The 21,355-nt window shown below is 47.5% G+C and overlaps 2 protein-coding genes and 6 non-coding genes across 8 annotated transcripts in view; 4 read left to right on the forward strand and 4 right to left on the reverse strand.

The window, feature by feature from the left end:
* The window catches only part of LOC137318393 (zinc finger protein 3-like), a 626,361-nt gene that overhangs the window by 374,008 nt on the left and 230,998 nt on the right, over positions 1-21,355 (reverse strand). The window lies entirely within an intron of this gene.
* Positions 1-21,355, reverse strand: part of LOC137318355 (zinc finger protein 271-like) — a 145,632-nt gene that overhangs the window by 67,656 nt on the left and 56,621 nt on the right. Inside the window, exon 2 of the mRNA XM_067981241.1 lies at positions 20,728-20,734. Coding sequence (XP_067837342.1) covers positions 20,728-20,734 — 7 coding nt within the window. The remainder of the gene's footprint in view (positions 1-20,727; positions 20,735-21,355) is intronic.
* On the reverse strand, positions 13,880-13,951 carry trnaa-ugc (transfer RNA alanine (anticodon UGC)). The gene has a single exon. It is a non-coding gene; the product is annotated as a tRNA-Ala (tRNA).
* Positions 14,420-14,491, reverse strand: trnaa-cgc (transfer RNA alanine (anticodon CGC)). The gene has a single exon. It is a non-coding gene; the product is annotated as a tRNA-Ala (tRNA).
* trnaa-cgc (transfer RNA alanine (anticodon CGC)) lies at positions 15,735-15,806 on the forward strand. Its single transcript has one exon. It is a non-coding gene; the product is annotated as a tRNA-Ala (tRNA).
* Positions 17,742-17,814, forward strand: trnaa-cgc (transfer RNA alanine (anticodon CGC)). Its single transcript has one exon. It is a non-coding gene; the product is annotated as a tRNA-Ala (tRNA).
* trnaa-cgc (transfer RNA alanine (anticodon CGC)) lies at positions 18,161-18,232 on the forward strand. Its single transcript has one exon. It is a non-coding gene; the product is annotated as a tRNA-Ala (tRNA).
* On the forward strand, positions 18,698-18,769 carry trnaa-ugc (transfer RNA alanine (anticodon UGC)). Its single transcript has one exon. It is a non-coding gene; the product is annotated as a tRNA-Ala (tRNA).

A 21,355-nucleotide genomic window follows, 5' to 3' on the forward strand; every position in this document is an offset into this window, starting at 1 on the left:
AATAATTATACGGAGAGAATAGAGAAGCTGGGATTACTCCCTTTGGAGCAGAGAAGGTTCAGGGGAGATTTACCAGAATGGTTCCGGGGATGAGAGACTTCAGTTACCGGGAGAGACTTGAGAAACTGGGGTTGTTCTCCTTCGAGCAGAGAGGGTTAAGGGAAGATTTAATAGAGGGGTTGAAAATGAGGAGGGGTTTTGATGGAGTCGATGGGGAGAAAGTGTTGTCACTGGCGGGAGGGTCGGTAACCAGAGGACACAGATTGAAGGGAATTGGGAAAAGAGCCAGAGGGAGATGAGGAGAATGTTTTTAGGCAGCGAGTTGTTCTGATCTGGAATTCACTGCCTGAAAGGGCGGTGGGAGCAGATTCAATAATAACTTTCAAAAGGGAATCGGGTCAATCCTTGAAGGGGGGAAATTTGCGGGACTGTGGGGAAAGAGCAGGGGGGAGTGGGACTAATGGGATCGCTCTTTCACAGGGCCGACACAGGCATGATGGGCCGAGCGGCCTCTTTCACAGAGCCGGCACAGGCGCGATGGGCTGAGCGGCCTCTTTCACAGAGCCGGCACAGGCGCGATGGGCCGAGCGGCCTCTTTCACAGAGCCGGCACAGGCGCGATGGGCCGAGCGGCCTCTCTCTGTGCTGTTTGATTCTCGCTCACTTTTGGGCTCCGACCCCCGTCCCGTTTGACGGGGAGGCGGGAGAGTGACTCCCCCCCGAGCCCAGCTCGACACCGGGCGCTGACAGAGTGGAGATTCACGGGGCCCGCAGGAGGCCCCGAGTAACTTCCCCCGTCACCCCCCCCCCTCCCCCACCACCCCGCTCTCCCCTCTCAGGCCACTCCCGGTGCCGGCCCTCCCTCTGTGGGCTTCGCCCCCGCCCACAGCAGCACCCGCAGGGAACGCGGCAGAGGGACCGCGCTGCGCATGCGGCACGTACGCGTCGTGACATCAACGCGCAAAGATGAGAGACGCTGCCGCGCGTCACGTGATGGGAGGAGTCAGCCCAGGAGGCGTTTGGCGGGAGTGGAGTGATGGCCGGGTGCGGGGGTGGGTGGGGGGGCGGGCGGGGGGGGTGAAGGTGAGAGCTGTCAATCAAAGGGCCCGGAGTCAGCACTCACTGCGCACAGGTTTTGGAGAATTTGTTCAAAAATGCAAAATCTGCAACCATGAAATAAAAATAGAAATGTACAAAAAAGAGAAAAAATTGCAAATGCAATAAGCTGAATTAAAACTGAAATGTCGAAACTCACATTAGGCTGATGATCTGGGTCCTCCTGATTTATTAGTCTTCTCTCCATGAGGCACAGGATGAGCACAGTGCTTGAATGCATTTTAAGGCAGATGGTGCTGGATGTATGGAATGGACCAGCAAGGGAGCAGTGGGGCCTGATTGCATCAGCAAACTCCAGAGAGTTGGCTCAGTATCTGATAGCGATACCTTGGGATTTTTTTTTTTGTGCATGTGCACTAACTCTGAGTGATTGGTGTACCTGGACACCCAAACCTCTTTGCTCCTCTGCAGTCCCTAGTTTCTCACCATTAAGAAAATACTCCTATTTCTCACATGTTGCCTGCAATAGATGTTCTTTGTCCAGCTCCCACATCTTTACTGTCCGACAATATTTCCACTGTTCACTGTCCAATAATAACAGGCACGGTGAGACTGGAACATGTTCTTAATATTTCAAGATATATTTTATTTCATAAAATTCATGAAAGCACACAGCTCAATGTAAATATCACAGTTGCAATTAAAAGCAATAGAAGAGATATCGTACACGCTACGATTCCATTATTACAATTGAAAACACAGAACATATTTTCTAATACATGCTGCACAATACAAGGTAAAATGGCCTTACACGGTGGCCTTTCCCCAGAGATCCTTTGCACCTCGCTTCAGTGCGTCCCACAGCATGTACTCCTGGACCTTGAAGTGTGCCAGGTGGCAATACTCGGTCGTGAAAAGCTCCTTCAGCTTGAAGACCAGTTGGTTTCGGGCGGAACAAAGGGACTCCTTCGCCGAGTTGATGGTCTTCCAGTAGCAGTTGATATCTGTCTTGCTGTTCGTCCCTGGGAACTGCCCGTCGAGAACAGCGTCCTGTCTATCCAGGATGTTGGGGTGAACCCCTCTTCACCTCAATGGTGTAGGGGTCTTGTCTCTATGGAGGGGGGTTATCACCTTTTACCCGAATATACCCCATGAACCCACATTCATGTTAATGTTTGGCAAACACTGTCTGATTTCTTTGACGCACCTGTCGAACATTGGGATCAGCGACATAGGGGGTAATTTCAACTTCACTGCCTGGGCGGTAAACTGAAAGAGCAGAAATTAAAATCGGGCTGGTTCTGTTCGGGGCGGTTGATCCGCTCTACCAGTTCTGCGATGGTGAAAATTTCCCTTCATGTGTTGTGAACCGGTGCAGTTTGAGAAAATGGACCAGCTTGTGGGCTTCGAAGATTGAAACTAAGGCGTAGGTCAGGGAAGGTGTGGCCAATTTTAAGCATCCCAGCCTGTCGGAAATGGGGTGGTAGAGGCGAGTAAATGGTGTCAGGTCACTTACCGCCCCTTTAACGTTGGAGTTCCTGCCTCCGTCACCGGGGGTCGGGTCCTGAGAAGAGCGGCCGGAGCAACACCCACCTGTTTCCGGTCAGGTCACGTGCAATATGTAAATCAGATTATTATGACGTACACGGGACACCATTTAATGTTAGTTACAAATGGGAGGAGGAGCCGCCCTTTCGATGGGCATTGAGTGGTCCGGAACACTGAACAGTTTCTTTTTAACTTATATTTTGTGGCGCAAAGAGGAGCAGGAGAGCTTTCCCTTGGCCTGCTGCGGCCATGACAAATCTCCCGCCTCCTGATCAACTGAGAAAGATCTCCTTATAGATCTGTGTAACCAGGCAAACCCTCACGTCCCATTAAACTCCCTGCAGTCAGTAAACATTGCTGAACAGCAGCTCAGAGAGGAAACGATCTCCGCAACTCCCAACTGGAGTTTGAAATTACATTAATATTTTACCAGTTAGTAACGGTCTGGGTGTTGGTCCATTATTATTCTGTTCTGGTCAAAACAAATGTCCCAATGAACAGGACGCTGTCTGACCCTGACAGCTCACCCTCAGTCCATCCCACCGGGCAGTGTGTGTGTTGGGAAATAATCATCAACCGAAAAGGAAGATTTGATTTTATTCATTTCAGGATTGAACATTTAATATTGAAATCATATTATTTACAGACGAGTAACAGCGAACCATTTCATGTTAGAATCACATCTTGTATCATTTCACAACACCACATTTGTCGGTTAGAATATAATTCCTGTCTGGTATTTCCAAATTTATTTAAAGTATTGGATTGAAATCAGTTACTTTAGTTAACTCATTGATGTCAATGGATCGTAAAATCAGACGCAGTGAATAAAGGGCGCATGATCCGCTTCCGCCCGTCTTATGCCACCGCCAAATGCGAAAATCTACTCTAATTGTCTTTTTATTTAATTTCAGGTGAAAAGTCTTCAGACGTTTCTATGATTTAACTAATGTAGCAATGAGATTCAGTGGGTATTTCACCCCGTTCTTCAGCTCCTCTCTGAATTTAGTCTGGGTCACAGCATAAATACACGTGTTGGTGCAGGAACTGAGAAGTTGAAGCATGAATCCGGCTGACTCAATGTCACCGGCCATATCGTACTGAGTGTTTCTTATACGCGCAGACATAACATAAAAAGCGAGTGTGCTCCATAACAATATAAAACTGCCTGATATACTGAAGAGTAAAATGATGGATTTCCTTCGGTTCTCCATCTCTGGATCCTTGTGATTCTCTCCATTGCTGCGGCCCCGGAGTCCCCTGCGGACTCGACTGGCCGCTAAAATGTGCCTGGCGGTGAGAACATTGAACAGCAAAATCAGAATGAATGGGAGACAAGGCATCAAAACAAGGTTAATCAAGTCAAACGCTGCCCATGCGGGTAAAGTAAAGAAGGTCGGTTTAAAGACACAACCCCGGGGTACATTGTCCATTATATATTCCGGGTCAATTACAAAGTACCAGGGAATGTTTAGTAAACAGCTCAGCGCACTCACCACCCCGATAACAACAGCCGCCGTTTTCTCGGTGCAATATTTTGTTTTCAGCTTCTGACAACAAATGGCCACAAATCGATCAAAGGTGAAAACCACCGTGAACCAGACAGAGGCCGCCGTGGCTGTTAGAATCAGGAAGTAAAGGAGACGGCACACGGGGGTAATGGTCAAGAATGAAACTGGGAAATAAATATCAACAATGCGCCACATTATGACATCAGTGATAACGACCAGGAGATCGGCCGCCGCCATTCCCACCAGGTAGCGAGTGATACATTTGGAGAGTCCGCACTTTCCTCGGGACAGGATCACAATCGCCACCAAGTTAACTGTAAGAGAGAGAAACGGAAGGACAGAAATTACTGATCAGACCTGCAGCCAAAGCAACAGTTTGACAGGATCAGGGTGAAATTTCCAGCTTTGATGCTGAATCATACGGTGGAAACTGATTCACTGACCTGGGCAGCGCTTTCGGGCAGAGAAATGTTTTTAAATACAATGATCAAAAATGAATTGGGAAATTGACACAGAAAGTTAACAAAGTGAGCATCGGTTCCACTGGAAGGGCCGAGTGAGGGGGCAGTGCCGGTGGGGAACAGGGGTGGTGTTTTGCTGAGCGGGAATCTAACGGTCCAGTGGACGGGAAAGTGAGCGAGGGCCGGGAAGGTCAGGGGACAGGGGGAAGTGCTGCTGGTTTGTTGCTCTGGATTGAGAGGGCTGACAGGGGCTTGCTCAAAACGGGAAAGACCGAGATCCGAGTCGGTGAGTTTGAAACTTCGAATACGCATGGAAGAGGCAGCTGGAGGCGGATCCAGTGATTGAAATTGGGAGGGAGACAAAGAAAAATGACACGTCGGAGGGGAGGGGAGTCAGGAGCAGTTGGTTTGGGAAAGAGGATAAACTGAAGCAACAGATGAGATGAGAGTGGGAGGAGAGGCGGGGATTCACAGGGAGAGACTGCAACAGAATGTTAGGGGAAATCTAATCTATAGGTCTCAGTAACACAAAGCAATTAATAAATTCAACTTTTAACGTCCGTGGTTATTGGTGTCAGGGAACAGCTCGTTGGTTACATAACGTTTCAATAAATTTACTTTGCACATTCAATTGTAATTAAATTAGAATGTAGTCTTTAAGTTAGCCTCGTTCTTTATTGAACTAAGTTGACACAGAGCTTCCAGAGTATAGTATCCTAATAAATCAATGCGATCAAGAAATCACTGATTTTATTCTTTAAATACATTTCAATTTTGTTTATTTATTCAGTCAGTAAACAAGTAAAAGGAACATTCAGATCAACAGCCTGAGGACCTGATAGCGATAAACACACCCGGATAGAGTACAATAAAACTCTCACAATCTGACAACATCCTAATAACACCTTCAATTCACATTTCCTCTTCATAATTATACTGGCAGTTCATTCCGATTAATTATTCTCAACGCTGCCGTTCCCCCTCTCTCCACCTCTCATTCTCTGTGTTTGTGTGTCTCCCTCTGTCTCTTTCTCTCCCGTCCCTTCTCCACCTCCCTTCTCGTTTTCCTTCTTAGTCGCGTTCTCGATCGTTCCGCTCTGTCTCTCCGCACTCTCTCTACTCTCTTTCTCAATGTCGCTTTTCACACCCGAGTAATTCCTAACATCCTGCGCCTGCTTTCTCTTCACCAGCCCCGTGTTCCAACGATCCTATTCTTAATGCCAGTTTGTTCAATGGTGAACCCTCTGTGAACAGTTTAATGTTTCTACAGATCATTCAAGTCTCCAGCTGTTCACATGCACTGTTCACTTCATCTGCAATGCATGGAATAAACAGAATCGAATTCCTCTTCCAGACACACCTCACAATAATTGAAATTCCTTCTCCTGTAATTATAAAGTACAGCGTTAGATGGCGGCATTGTTCAATTAACAAAACGCCAACATCACCGCTGCTGCTTATAATCAACAGACAAATAGAAGGACTCCTGATTCCAACAGATAAAGTGCAAACTGATACAACATAACCTCAAAACATTGCGTTTTACAGTGAATTCATCCTCAGTGAAGCAGAGAATGAGATGTGAAAGAATCAGCAGCAAACTCAGTTCAGTAACCAGAACTCTGGTGCTGCTTCAGATACACACACAATGAAATAATATTTCATAAGAGTGATAACTAATAAATACATTGAAATCCCAGTTAAACTGAACCATGTTATTGTGGGGGGAGGACATTGCGCTGCCTCCTTGTAACACTGAGACCGTGAGCTGTCTCATTATCAATCACTGAAAACACATTGATGAAAAAAATTCCAGGTCAGATTATTTCCACAACATGAAACTGTTAACAGCTCCTGATGGTCTGATACCAGCTCTTAGCCCAGACATTTGATTCCAATAATTCAAGTGCAGAGAATAATCCAGTAACAACGCCAGGGTTGGATAAACACCGTTCACTATAGATACAATGCAATTGCTACAGGACCGACCGTTTGAAGGGTAGACCATTATTCCACGATAAATTCAGTGCACAGAATAATCCAGTAACAATGCCAGGGTTGGATATGTAAAAATCATAAAATCATACAAAATCCTGGTTAGACCGCACCTGGAGTACTGTGAGCAATTCTGGGCACGGCACCTTCGGAAGGACATATTGGCCTTGGAGGGAGTGCAGCGTAGGTTTACTAGAATGATGCCCGGACTTCAAGGGTTTAGTTACGAGGAGAGTTTACACAAATTGGGGTTGTATTCTCTCGAGTTTAAAAGGTTAAGGGGTGATCTGATCGAAGTTTATCAGATATTAACGAGAACGGATAGGGTGGATAGAGAGAAACTATTTCCACTGGTTGGGGATTCTCGGAGTAGTGGGTACAGTCTAAAAATTAGAGCCAGACCTTTCAGGAGTGAGATTAGAAAACATTTCTACACACAAAGGGTGGTAGAGATTTGGAACTTTCTTCCACAAACGGCAATTGATACCAGCTCAATTGCTAAATTTAAATGTGAAATAGATAGCTTTTTGGCAACCAAAGGTATTAAGGGATATGCTCCAAAGGCAAGTATATGGAGCTTGATCACAGATCAGCCATGATCTTATCGAATGGCAGAGCAGGCACGAGGGGCTGAATGGCCTACTTCTGTTCCTATGTTCCTATAATAGATATAATGCAGCTCCTACAAGACCAAGCGTTTTGAATTTAATGACATACCATTATTCAACAATATATTCAGTACAGAGAACAATCCAGTAACAGTGCAAGGGTTGGATATACAATGTTCATTACAGATATAATGCAGCTCCTGCAAGACTGAAAGAGCAGAGACTTTAAACCTTCCATCATTCAACTGATACAAGAGAAAGGGTGACTGCGCAAAACATGGTGGGAGAAAAAATAATTAGCCAAGTACAGCAGCGCGGTTAACACCGATTTGCAATATTCACAGATGAGATGACGGCTTACCTGGAACTCCAATGGCTGCAAGAACAGGATAGTAAATTCGTTCGATCTGAAACAATACTGGATATTCCATTTCTGTGAGAAGCGGTGACTTCTGTTGATCTGAAAACCGCAGCTCCAAAAGGCACTCTGGGCTGATACATTGCAACAAGCCCTGATTTATACAGGGGATAAATCTCCACTGACACGGTTATACCCCTGATCATTGCTATTAGTTACAGTCACCTGAACAAACACATTACATCAGCAGCTTTGTCTCCAATGTAAATAATGACGTGAATATATCACAAACATCTCAAAGTTCAGAACATTATCTGAATGAGACCTCTCTCAGGAATAAAGTTAAAAGCTGTGCTCAGAAAGGACTGATCCAACAACAATGAACGGCTTCATTTACAGTTTTCATATAATTGTATTGACCATGTTCACTCCTGCCCACTCATTTAGAAATTTTACCTATTTTACCGCGTGTGCACTGAATCCAGGGACAAAAGCAGACCCGTTTCACTCTGTCCCTGCAGTTTCCCAGTTAAAATATGAATTTTGAGTCTCTGACACGGGGACAGTTCAAGGCCACGCTCAGGACTGTGGGTGATATTAGGGGTCGGACACTGAACGAGATTCATTGCCATTCCTCTCTCCGTTATTTTACTGCAGATATTTCCCCGTTTATTTTACATTGGTTGAAGGCTGCAGTAAAATTGCTCCCGTGCAACTCCGAGCTGAGCTCATGACCCGATTTGACCTCCATCACAAAGGCCCCGTGCTTCCCTCACCCGCCTCCATTCCTTCCTCAGCATATTGCCATTAAAACCCTCATTAATGCCTCTGACCCTCCAGACTCCATTCCTCCAATGCACGCCTGTCCGGTCATTCAGCCTCCTCCTTCCAACCAGCACCAGGTCCTGCTTGGCCCCACGGACCGTCACTGACTCCCAGTTCCCGATTGCCTAACGTTTAACATGTTCAGCCTGGGATTTAAATCCCTCCATGGCCCACCCCTCCCCATCTCAGCCCTCTCCACACCGACAGGAATCACACCCGTGACCTCCTCATTCATCGATCATTGGTCTCTTTTGGTGGGACATCCCTCGCTTGGTTCCATTCACCTATCTGATCATAGCCGGGAGAAGCTTCTCTTCCCACCCTATCGCCGTTATATCTGATGTCTCTAAAGGTTCAATCCTTTGCTCCCTCCTCTTCCTCATCTACATGCTGCCCTTTGGTGACATTGTCCGCAGACATGGACCAGCTTTCAGATTTACGCTGAAAAAACCACCGCCTCTCTTGACCCTTCCAATGTCTTTGAGTTGTCATAGCAACATTTTGTTTTAGAGGAGCCATAATTTACTCCAGTTAAAAATTGTGAAGTCAAGATCTTTGACCCCCTCCCAATCTCCACATCCTTGCCACTAATTCCATCTCCAACCCTCTCTTTTTGATTGATGAGTCCCTCACCAATCACCCAATCCTTACTGACCTGCATTGGTTTCCAGTCTCCTTAGCCTGTAGTTTATTTTTATTGTTCCTTACACTTAAATCCACTAGGGCCTCACCCCTCCCTATGTCTGTAACCTCCTCCAGCCCTGCAGCCCCTGCCAAATACTCCGTTCCCCCACCTCCAACGCTTGTGCATCCACAGTCCATTTGCCCTACTTTTGACAGCCGTGCCTTCAGCCATATCCACGCTCCAGAATGCCCTCCCTCTGCCCCTCCATCTCCCTCTACCCCTTTCAGGTATCAGGCGAGGCTCAGTGGTAGCGGTCTCACTTCTGCGTTCGAAAGTTGTGAGTTTTAGTCCCACTCCAGAGACTTGAACACATAATCCAAGCTGACACTGCAGTGCAGTACTGAGGCAGCATTGCACTGTCGGAGATATCGACTTACGTGAGACACGTTAAACGGAAGGCCCATCTGCCCTCTCAGGTCGATATAGCAGATCACACGGCAATATTCGAGAAATAGCAGGGGAGTTCTCCCCAGTGATCTGGGCAATATATATCTCTCAACGAACATAAGTGAAACCGATTTTCTGGTCATTTATCTCATTGCAGTTTGTATGAGCTTGCTGTGTGCAAATTTGCTGGCCCGTTTCCCACATTACACAGTGACTACACTTCAAAGTGCACTTCATTGACTGTAAAGCATTTTGAGACGTCCTGGGGTCTTGAAAGGCGCTGTATAAAGGCAAGTCCTTTCCTTCTTTCAGACCTTCCATGAAAGCCATTTCTTGTGTCATGATTTTCTCATGGCGCCAAATATCTCCTTCTTCAGCTGGAGTTCCATATTTTTCTGATTATACCTCAGTAAATCGGATTGGTCTAATTATCTATGAGTGGTTAAATACGCTGTTTAAATGCAAGTCGTTATTTCTATGAGCTGTAAATTTTCAGTGCATTTGCTTCTAACAGCCAATCGAAACCTTATAGTAGTGTCGTCACTGTTGCCCACGTGTTCCCCCACACAGAAGCCTGATACGAGCTCAGGCTCATAATTAAACACTTGATTAAATATATGGTGACCTCGTGAAGGATTTTGGACCTTTCAAAATGGATCTTTCACTTGCTAAAGGAGCAGAGTTTGGTTCAACACAGGATGGAACACAGAACTGTTAGACTTGACTGTTCAAAACTACATTCTGAGAAGATTGAGCAAGTTCGAAAGGATTTATTATTGCTTCAGATTGTTTAGAAGTCTAACTGAGACGATGTACTTGCGTTGAGGTAAGCGGCGAGGTTAAAGTTAAGACAGCTGCCGAGCTCGGAATTGAAGTCTGTGGGAAACTGTCGTAAACTTCAGATGCTGCAGCAACAGTTTGTTTGAACCATGGGAAAGAGAGAGAGGGAAAGGAGAGAGAGTGAAAAGTTCCAGCAGCTTGTTTTTACCAGCGAGGATGGGAAAACATTTCTCCTCATTTCCCCTCCAGTTCTTTTGCCAATTATTTTGAATCTCTGTCCTTTGGTTATTCACCCACTTGCCGGTGGAAACAGTTTCTCCCTTTTTGGCTGCCCAAACCCCTCATTATTTTGAATACCTCTATTAGGTCTCCACTCAAGCTTCTCTGCTCCAAGGAGAACAAACCCAGATTCTCCAATCTCTCCACATAACGGAAGTCCCTCTTCCCTGGCATCATCCTGATCAAGCTCCTCCGTACCCTCTCCAAGGCCTTGCCATCTTTCCTAAAGTGTACTGTCCAGAATTGTACACAACACTCAAGCTGAGGCCTAACCAGGTCAGCGTGACTTCCTTGTGTTTGTATTCAATGCCACTATTTAGAAAGCCAAGTGTCCCATTCACTTTCATAGCTGCCTGTTCAACTGGCCGGGTCGCCTTCAACGATTTGTAAATATGCACACCCAGGCCCCTCTGCTCTTGGATCTACTGAAAATAGTACCATTTATCAACTTGCCCTGTCACCTTCAAAGATTGGTGAATATACACACCCAGGTCCCACTGCTCTTCCACCCCCTCAAAATAGTACCATTTAGATGCTACTGGCTCTACACGTGGTTCCTCCAAAAGTGCATGAATTCACTCTTATCCGCATTAAATTTCAACTGCCATGTCTCCGCCTATTTCGTCAGCCTGCCTATGTACTCCTGAAGTCGGCTACTATCCTGCACACGGTTTATGTTTCGAATTTTGGCTACAATTGTGAAAAGATCCTCTTGGACTCGCCTCACCTTTAAACACAAGGACAGGCAAGACTTCCGTTACCTCGTGAAAAACCTAATGCTCGGCACAGGATAGCATTCAGTGGAAGAGCGCACGCACCGTATCAATGGTTCCGAACCCAGGGCTGGATTGCGGGCCCAGTGAGAGATTATTCCACTTTGACAGATTGGGGAGGACCTGGGACAAGAGTTTAGACTACGCAGAGGTAGGAATAGGCTGGATTTTAGGCGCTTCTCCTTTTCCCAGTGAGTAGTGAGCCTCTGGAATGCGTTGCTGGCTGGTGCGGTGCGTGCTGACTCTCTGCCTGCCTTCTCCAGGGAGCTGGACCGGTTTTTGGCTGGGGCAGAGGTCACAATATATAAAAGGTGAGAGGATTTACAGTTAGTGTCCGTACGATCCATGTGATCTCCTGGACTGGTTTCGAACACCTGAGGAGGTCGGGGAGGAATTTTCCAGTGTATTCTATCCCTTAAAGGCCCTGGATTTTTCTCAGGATCTTTGCCTCTCCCAGGAGATTACACGGCAGCGGGCGGGTGAGGGGGAGTAAGTGTCAGTAATGATGCTCCAGCAATCCCGAGTGAGGGGCAGGCCTGATGGACCAGCTGGTCTTTTTCTACCCGTCATTTCCGTATGTTCGTCTACATCCCCAGCTCGTCAATGTGTTTTCAATGAATCGATCATCACACAAACCCACACCTGGGGCATGTGCTGCGTCTGTCTTTAGTGAAACGAGACTAATTGTCTCTGTGCCTCACGTTATTCTCCTCTAAAGTTCAAGGGCTCGAAATATTCTTGCAGGCCTCTGCTACAATGTGCCTGAGAATTTCTAGTCCCGTCCAGCCGTCTGCTACGTGTCTCGGTGGCTGTTGTCCGCTTGGAGCACAAGAGGAGATGACTTTCAACCCAGTAAATCATTGGGTGGTCTTAAGACAGTGAACACTCAGTCCTTATACCCTTGGTTATAGGTCTATTGGATTCGGGGTTGTAGCTCAGTGGTATAGCGCCTGCTTTGCGTGTATATATTTCTGGGTTCAATATCTAACATCTCCAAAATTTATTTTCACCAGAATGTCCCACAGAAAGATGAATCGTGCTTTCAGAGGGAAGCGAGTTCCAACTTCTGAGACAAACATTCAATTGTCCCGGAGCAGGACTTCATCTCACGGTCCCCTCAGCTGCTCAGCTCATACCAGCCGCCGACTGACCGGAATTCAAAACTCGAACCATAAAGTGCTTGGAGAGAGAACCCGGGACCTCATACACGCGAAGCACGCGATCTATCACTGAGCTACATCACCAGATAGGGAAGACCTCTAACCAAATATAAAAGGACTCAGTGCCTCACTTTCCTAAGGCCATCCGAGAATTTACTGGGTTGAAAAGCATCTCCTTTTGTACTCCAAGCAGACAACTATACCGAGGTATGCGGACCTGATATACTCAGAGACTCTGAGTAATGAGAAAGGGGGCGTTGAGAAATAAGACTGGGAGAGGGGGAGAGCCACCATGGGCTGTGCTGTAACCATCCTTCCGATTCCAGGGCGCAATTTTCGTACGTTATCAGTCACTTTGCTTCTGATTGGACGGGACTAGAAATGCTCAGGCACATCGTAGCAGAGGCCGGCAAGAATATTTCGAGTCCTTGAGCTTCAGAGGGGGGCAACTTAAGGCCTGGAGAGTATTGCGTCTCATTTCACTATAGACGGATGCAGGACTTGCCCCAGGTGTAGGTTTGTGTTTAAAGATCACTTCACTGAAAACACCTTGACGATCTGGGGTTATAGACCGGCATGACGGGCGGGAAAACAGTTGGTTCATCAATCCTGCCCCACATGCCTGGAGCATCGTGACCAGACATTTCCTCCCTACAAAACCCGCCCCACCCACCGGAAACATGTAATCTCCTGGGAGCGGTTACAAATCAGAAAAACAATCAAAAGCCGATAATGAGGGCGAATTCTGGGAAATTCCTCCCCGACTCCCTCAGGCGATCGAATCGAGTTCAGTGCATCACACTGACCATGTGTAGGTTAACTGTAAAACCACTCACCTTCTATATGATGCGATCTCTGCCCCAGTCAAGAAATGGCCCAGATCCCTCGAGAACGCGGAGGGAGTCAGCACCCACCACACCAGCCAGAATTGCATTCCAGAGACTCACTACTCTCTGGGAAAAGAAGAATCACCGAACATTAAGAATATTTTTACCTCTGTGTGGTCTGAACGCCTGTCAGCTGCTCCTCCCCAATCTGTGAAACTGGATGGTGGTGAACCTGTGGAATTCTCTACCACAGAAGGCTGTGGAGGCGAAGTCACTGAATATATTTAAGAAGCAGATAGAGAGATTTCGACACACACAAGGCATCAAGGGGTATGGGGAGAGCGCGGAAATATGGTATTGAGATAGAGGATCAGCCATGATCCGATTGAATGGCGGAGCAGGCTCGAAGGTCCGACTCGTGATCCTATTTTCGATGTTTTAATAACTCCGCACGCAATCCAGCCCCAGGACGGCAGCCATTTCAAAGGCGCGTGCGTGCTTCCATTGAATTTTATCCTGTGCAGAGCATTTGCCTTTTCTCGAGGTCAAGAAACCCTTTCCTGTCCTTGTGTGTGAAGGTGAGGTGAGGACAAGAGGCTCTTTTCAAAATTTCAAACATAAATAATTTGGAAATGCCGGGGATTGAACCCGGGACCTCATACATGCAAAGCATGCGCTCTACCACTGAGCTACATCCCCTCTGCAAAGTCTCCTCCACTTTAGAAATAAACAAGTGGGATTTCAGCTCCGTCTCTCCCGGACAACGAGATGCCCAGTCATCACACGTGCTCACAATGATGAACCTCCGTTTCAGTTCACGGGGTTTCTGCTCCTCTTTACTTTGAACTTTCCAAAAAAAAGTCAGCGGAAATAAAAAAATACAATTGCCAATAGTCAGTGACGAGGCTGACATCCAACCTCTGAATCATAAAGTGAGATGGATGAATGACACCGCGTCAAACAAGAGCTGGGACTGCTCGCTGGACATTGCACTGTCACATATTCCGGTCAGTCGGCGGCTGTTCTGAGCTGAGCTGCTGAGGGGACCGTGAGATGAAGTCCTGCTCCGGGACAATTTAATGCTTGTGGAGCCTCAGAAGTTGGAACTCGCAGAACTCAGAAAGCGCGATTCGCCTTTCCGTGCGTAATTCTGATGAAAAATATTTTTGGAGATGCTGGGGATTGAACCCAGGACCTCATACATGCGAAGCATGCGATCTACCACTGAGCTACATCCCCAGATGAAATAAATCGCTACCCAAGGAAAGAAGAACTGATTGTCCTCATTTTATGAGACCACCCATGGTGGGTATGCCACGTGATAGATTATTTCCAGTTTCAAAGATTGGGGAGGAGCGGGGAACAGGCGTTCAGACGACACAGAGGTAAGAATAGTCTGGATGTTAGGCGGTTCTTTATTTCCCAGAGTGTAGTGAGTCTCTGGAATGCATTGCCGGTTCGTGTGGTGAGTGCTGACACTTTGTATACTTGGCTTAAAATCATTTAGATTTCTGCTCCGACCAGACAATTAAAGATGAAGTATGCGGACCTGATACAACTGTGCGTGAACGGAAGAAACCAGGCCTCGGCACTTAGTCTAATGAGAAAGGGGGAGTTGAGAAGAAAGGCTGGGAAAGTGGGGAGAGACTCCGTGAACCGTGCTGTAACCACCCTTCCTATTTCAGGGTGCATTTTTTGAACGCTCCCGTTATCAGTCACTTTGCTTACGGTTGGACGGGACTAGAAATGCTCAGGAACATTGTACCAGAGGCCGGCAAGAATATTTCGAGTCCTCCCGCTTCAGAGGAGGGCAAGGTGAGGCGTGGAGAGCATTGAGTCTCATTTCACTATAAAGGGCCAGGTGTGAGTTTGTGTTTAAAGTTCACTTCACAAAAAAACACCTTGACGAGCTGAGGTTACTGACGGACATGATGGTCAGGAAAAGACCAGCTGGTTCATCAATCCTGTCCCACATGCCCGGAGCATCGTGACTGGACACTTCCGACCGACACCACCCGCCCCACCCACCGGGAACATGTAATCTCCTGGGAGCGGTTACAAACCAGAAAAAAATACAGGGCAAATTTATGAAAAGTTCCTTCCCGACATCTTCAGGCGATTGAAACCAGTCCAGGACATGACTGACCATGTGTGGGTTTACTGTAAAACCACTCACCTTCCACATGATGCGATATCTGACCCAGTCAAGAACAGACCCAGATCCCTCGAGAAGGCAGAAAGAGACTCAGCACCCACCACACCAACCGGGGATGCATTCCAGAGACTCACTACTCTCTGGGAGCTGATGAACCGCCCAACATCCAGACTATTCTTACCTCTGTGTCGTCGAAACGCCTGTTCCCTGCTCCTCACCAATCTTTGAAACTGCAAATAATCTATCACGTGGCAGACCCACCTTGGATGGGCTCAGAAAATGAGAACGATCAGTTCTTCTTTCCTTGGGTAGCTGTTTATTTTATTTGGGGATGTAGCTCATTGGTCGAGCGCAAGCTTCGCATGTTTGTGGTCCTGGGTTCAATCCCCAGCATCTCCAAACCTATTTTTTCATCAGAATTACGCACGGAAAGGCGAATCGCGCTTTCTGAGCGCAGCGAGTTCCAACTTCTGAGGCTCCACAAGCATTAAATTGTCCCGGAGCAGGACTTCATCTCACGGTCCCCTCAGCAGCTCAGCTCACAGCAGCCGCTGGCTGACTGGACTGCAATGTCGAGCGAGCAGTCCAGCTCTTGTTTGACGCTGTGGCATTCATCCATCTCACTTTATGATTCAAAGGTTTGGATATCAGCCTCGTCAATGACTATTGGCGATTTATTTTTTTTTATTTCCACTGACTTTTTTTGGAAAGCTCAAAGGAAAGAGGAGCAGAAACCCCGTGAACTGAAGCAGAGGTTGAACATTGTGAGCACGTGGTACGACTGGGCATCGCGTTGTCCGGGAGAGACAGAGCGGAAAGCCCACTTTTTTATTCTAAAGTTGAAGTGCTTTGGCTGACGGGATGTAGCTCAGTGGAAGAGCGCATGCTTTGCATGTATGAGGTCCCGGATTCAATCCCCGGCATCTCCAAACGCTTTATGTTTCGAATTTTGAAAAGACCCTCTTGTCCTCACCTCACCTTCACACACAAGGACAGGAAAGGGTTTCTTCACCTCGAGAAAAACCGAACGCTCTGCACACGATAAAATTCAATGGAAGCACGCACGCGCCTTTGAAATGGCTCCCATCCCGGGGCTGGAGAGCGGGCCCAGTAATAATAACAGAGAAAATAGGATCTCGAGCCTGCTCCGCCATTATATATGATCATGGCTGATCCACCATCTCAATGCCATATTCCCGCTCTCTCTCCATCCGCTTTGATGCCTTCTGTGTGCAGAAATCTGTCGTTCTTAAATATATTCAGTGACTTGGCCTCCACAGCCTTCTGTGATAGAGAATTCCACAGGTTCACCACCCTCTGAGTGAATAAATAGATTATTCCCAGTTTCACAGATCGGGGAGGAGCAGCGGACAGGCGTTCAGACGACACAGAGGTAGGAATAGTCTGGATGTTAGGCGGTTCTTCTTTTCCCAGAGAGTACTGAGTCTCTGGAATGCATTGCCGGCTGGTGTAGTGGGTGCTGACTCTCTCTTTGCCTTCTGGATGGATCTGGACCAGTTCTTGGCTGAGCCAGAGATCGCATCATATAGAAGGTGAGTGGTTTTACAGTTAACCTACACATGGTCAGTGTGATCCACTGGACTCGATTCGATCGCCTGAGGGAGTCGGGGAGGAATTTCCCAGAATTTCCCCTCTTTATTGGCGCTGGATTTGTTTCTAGTTTGTCGCCGCTCCCAGGAGATTACATGTTTCCGGTGGGTGGGGCGGGTGGTGTCGGTAGGAAGTGTCTGGTCACGATGCTCCAGGCATGTGGGGCAGGATGGATGAACCAACTGGTCTTTTCCTGACCATCATGTCCGTCTGTATCCCCAGATCGTCAAGGTGTTTTCAGTGAAGTGATCTTTAAACACAAAACCACACCAGGGGCAAGTCCTGCATCCGTCCATAGTGAAATTATACTCAATGCTGTCTGTGTCTCACCTTACCCTCCTCTGAAGCTCAGGGACGCGAAATATTCTTGCCGGCCTCTGCCACAATGTGCCTGAGGATTTCTAGACCCGTCCAACCGTAAGCAAAGTGACTGATAAAGGGAGCGTTCGAAAAATGTGCCCTGAAATCGGAAGGATGGTAACAGCACAGCCAAAGGAGACTCTCCCCCTCTCCCACCCTTTCTTCTCAACGCCCCCTTTCTCATTGCTCTGAGTGCTGAGGTCTGGTTTCTTCCGTTCACCCACAATTATATCTGGTCCGCAAACTTCATGTTTAATTGTTTGGTTGGCGCAGAAAAGGAGATGAATTGAAGCCCAAGAAAAAAACTTATGTGACCTCATAAAATGAAGGAGATCAGCTCTTCGTTGAAATTCGCTTATCTCTGGGGATGTAGCTCAGTGGGAGAGCGCGTCGCTTCGCATGCATGAGATTCTGGGTTCAATCCCCAGCATCTTCGCAGCTATTTTTTCACCACAATTACCCACAGAAAGGCAAATCTTGATTTCGATGTGCCGCTCATTCCATCCTCTGAGGCTCCACAATCATTAAATTGCCCCTGAGCAAGATTTCATCCAACGGTCTCCTCAGCAGCTCAGTTCACAGCAGCCGCCGACTGATCGGAATGTGTGACGGTGCAATGTCCAGCGAGCAGTTGGAAGAACAGCGACCTGAAACAGAAATGCTGGTCGGCACAGCCCGAGGAGACTCACCTCTCTCCCAGACTTTCTTCGCAACGCTCCCTTTCTCATTTCTCTGAGTGACGAGACCTGGTTTCTTTCCTTGGGTAGCGATTTATTTCATCTGGGGATGTAGCTCAGTGGTAGAGCGCATGCTTCGCATGTATGAGGTCCTGGGTTCAATCCCCAGCATCTCCATAAAAAAATTTCATCAGAATTACGCACGGAAAGGCGAATCGCGCTTTCGAAGCGCAGCGAGTTCCAACTTTTGAGGCTCCACAAACATTAAATTGTCCCGGAGCAGGACTTCATCTCACGGTCCCCTCAGCAGCTCAGCTCACAGTCGCCGCCGGTTGACCAGAATGTGTGACGGTGCAATGCCGAGCGAGCAGTCCCAGCTCTTGTTTGACAATGTGTCATTCATCCATCTCACTTCATGATTCAGAGATTGGATGTCCGCCTCGTCACGGACGATTGGCGATTTTTTTTTTTAATTTCCACTGACTTTTTTTGGAAAGTTCAATGTAAAGAGGAGCAGAAACCCCGTGAACTGAAGCAGAGGTTGAACATTGTGAGCACGTGGAACGAATGGGCATCGTGTTCTCCGGGAGAGACAGAGCGGAAAGCCCACTTTTTATTCTAAAGTGGAGGGGCTTTATTCGTGGGGGTGTAGCTCAGTGGATGAGCGCATGCTTTGCATGTATGAGGTCCCGGGTTTAATCCCCGGCATCTCCAAACGCTTTATGTTTCGAATTTTGAAAAGACCCTCTTGTCCTCACATCACCTTCACACACAAGGACAGGAAAGGGTTTCTTCACCTCGAGAAAAACCGTGGATGGCTCTGAGAAGAGCCGTTGGGTTCAGATGGTCACAAGTTGCACTTAATTTTTTATTTCCTTTTCCCGCTGCTTTCTTCGGCTTTGCTGACTTCGGCTTGGGCTTGGCCCTCGGTTTTTCCACCTTCTTCGCCTTCGCCTTCACTGTCTTGGGGGTCTTGGGCTTCTTCGCCGCCGCTTTCTTCTTAATTGCTGATTTCGCCGCCTTTTTCGTGGTCGATTTCTTAACCGCTGGTTTCTTGGCCGTTAATTTCTTGCCGGCTGTTTTTTTGGCCGCTGGTTTCTTTCCGGGAGATTTCTTGGTCACTTGTTTCTTCACCTTCTTCACCACTTTTGCCTGGGTTTCCTTCTTAGCGACTCTGAAGGAGCCCGAGGCGCCCGTGCCCTTGATCTGCACCAGGGAGCCTTTTTCCACATTTCTCTTGATACTTAATTTGATCTGGGACCGGAGCTTCTCCACATCCAGGCCTTTGGTAGCCAGAACCTTCTTCATCGCGGCCAGGGATATCCCCTTGCGATCCTTGCAATCCGCCACAATCTTGAGGATCTGTTCTCCCAACGGGGGACCGGTGGACTTGGGTCGGGGAACCGCCTTCTTCTTCTTGGGAGCCTTGGGTGGAGCGGCGGCGGCGGCAGGAGGAGCCGCTTCGGCGGCTGCAGTGTCTGTCATGTCCGGGACTCTGTCGAAAATCTCTCTGACAGTCAGAGCTGGGGCAGAAATGAAACGAGAGGCGGCGGCACAGAGCAACTTAAAGGCACAGAGCGGACGGGGCGGAGACATCCTGCTGTCAGCTCCCGGCCCCTCCAGCCTCTCTGTGTTTCTCTCTCCTCTTAAACTCCCAGATTCCAATTCAAATCGGGCACTCCAGAGTCCCAGACTAGCCCCTTCCTATCTCTAACACCGGTATGTTTGCTGTCGATAAACTTTCACCGGAATTAAAAGCACCAGTTTCGATTTAAACCCGTTTCATTGCTGCACTGATCGCGCTCTCTCACCCGATCGCTGACATGATCTTCGTTTTTCGGCTGAAATCTTGAATTGATCTGAAACTTTACCTTAAATTTCCACTTCGGAGCTCGGCAGGGGAGGAAGGCGATCCTTTGACAGGGATTTTTTTTAAATTTTACTCAAAATAGACTTGGAAATCCGGCGATGAGACCGGTCAGACAAACACAGTGACATTAATCTAACCCGCCCGCCCCTTTAACACACTCTCTCTGACACAATGTTCACATCTTCACATTCACAGGACAAACTGTTCGCCAGATTGACAATTCCCGGGACAGGCTTTCCTCCCCGCTCGGCCTGTGCTGCAGATTCTCGGGGGTTAGTTGTCGTTTCCCAGCTCAGTAACTGTTAAACACTCTGAGGCCAGCGCTCCTCACAGTGTCTGGTCCCCAGATTCAGGGACAGGAGACAATCACAGCTGTGGATGTGATAATCCATATCTGGTTTTACATGATTATATTATTCACACTCAGCAATATGTTTGGTTGAGACGATAATACAAATTATCCGCTCTGGGCTCCTCCAGTCTCTCTGTCTTTCTCTCCCTCCTCCTAAACTGACTGACAGACAAAAGTAACTGGTGTCCTATCCGTCCCATTCTCAACACCCAGAGACGGCCATTTACTGAATAAATTCAACATTCACTGGCAGTCCAGTGTCAGACAGTTACAGGCTGTTTCTCTCCACCTTTCCTTACTGGACTGGAGACTGATAAATGAACCGTCAGACCGGCTCATACATAATAGAAGGGACAGTGACCGTCTCACCAACAGCACCGGAGGTCTGTTCACAGACACAGAATCAGTCTTTACCTTCCAACAGGGTGTTCATATTACGCTCAATAACACTATCCCGCTTTCATGTACAGCGCTAGAGATAGAGAAATACAGACGGACAGATAAAGAGACAGACAGAGACAGGCACACAGACAAAGTATCATTCTCACACTTCCTCTCAGTGTGTCCGTTTCACACTCAGCAAACAGTATCCCACCTTCGTGTACAGCGCCAGAGAGATACAGACAGTCAGAGTATCAGCCATACGCTTCCCATCAGTGTCTCTGTATCACGCTCAGCAGCAGTATTCCACCTTCATATGTTGTACAAAAGAGAGAGAGAAACTGACCTGCAATGTCCCGTTTTCACCCAGTAACAAATTGGAAAATTCTCCATTCCAATTGCCATTCCATGCTGGAGTGACAGATGATGCAGTCTCATCTCTCACTGATATTATTTCAGAGACAGACACATTATTAATCCCACTCTCAGGGACAGTGTCACGCATTTAACCCTCTCTTGCGTGTTGTACCCTCTGCAATTTTGCAGCTCAGGGCCCTTCTCTATTTCTCTCAGTGACCGTGAGTTTCATTCCGATTGAAATAAACTGGGACTGTTGCCGTCAGATATTAATCCTACACGGTCCCAGCAAATACAACGACTCCCACTTTCCTCCCATGTTTCTCCAGGATTGGTTCGA

The sequence above is a fragment of the Heptranchias perlo genome, unplaced genomic scaffold, assembly GCF_035084215.1.
Source record: "Heptranchias perlo isolate sHepPer1 unplaced genomic scaffold, sHepPer1.hap1 HAP1_SCAFFOLD_70, whole genome shotgun sequence".
Lineage (NCBI taxonomy): Eukaryota > Metazoa > Chordata > Chondrichthyes > Hexanchiformes > Hexanchidae > Heptranchias > Heptranchias perlo.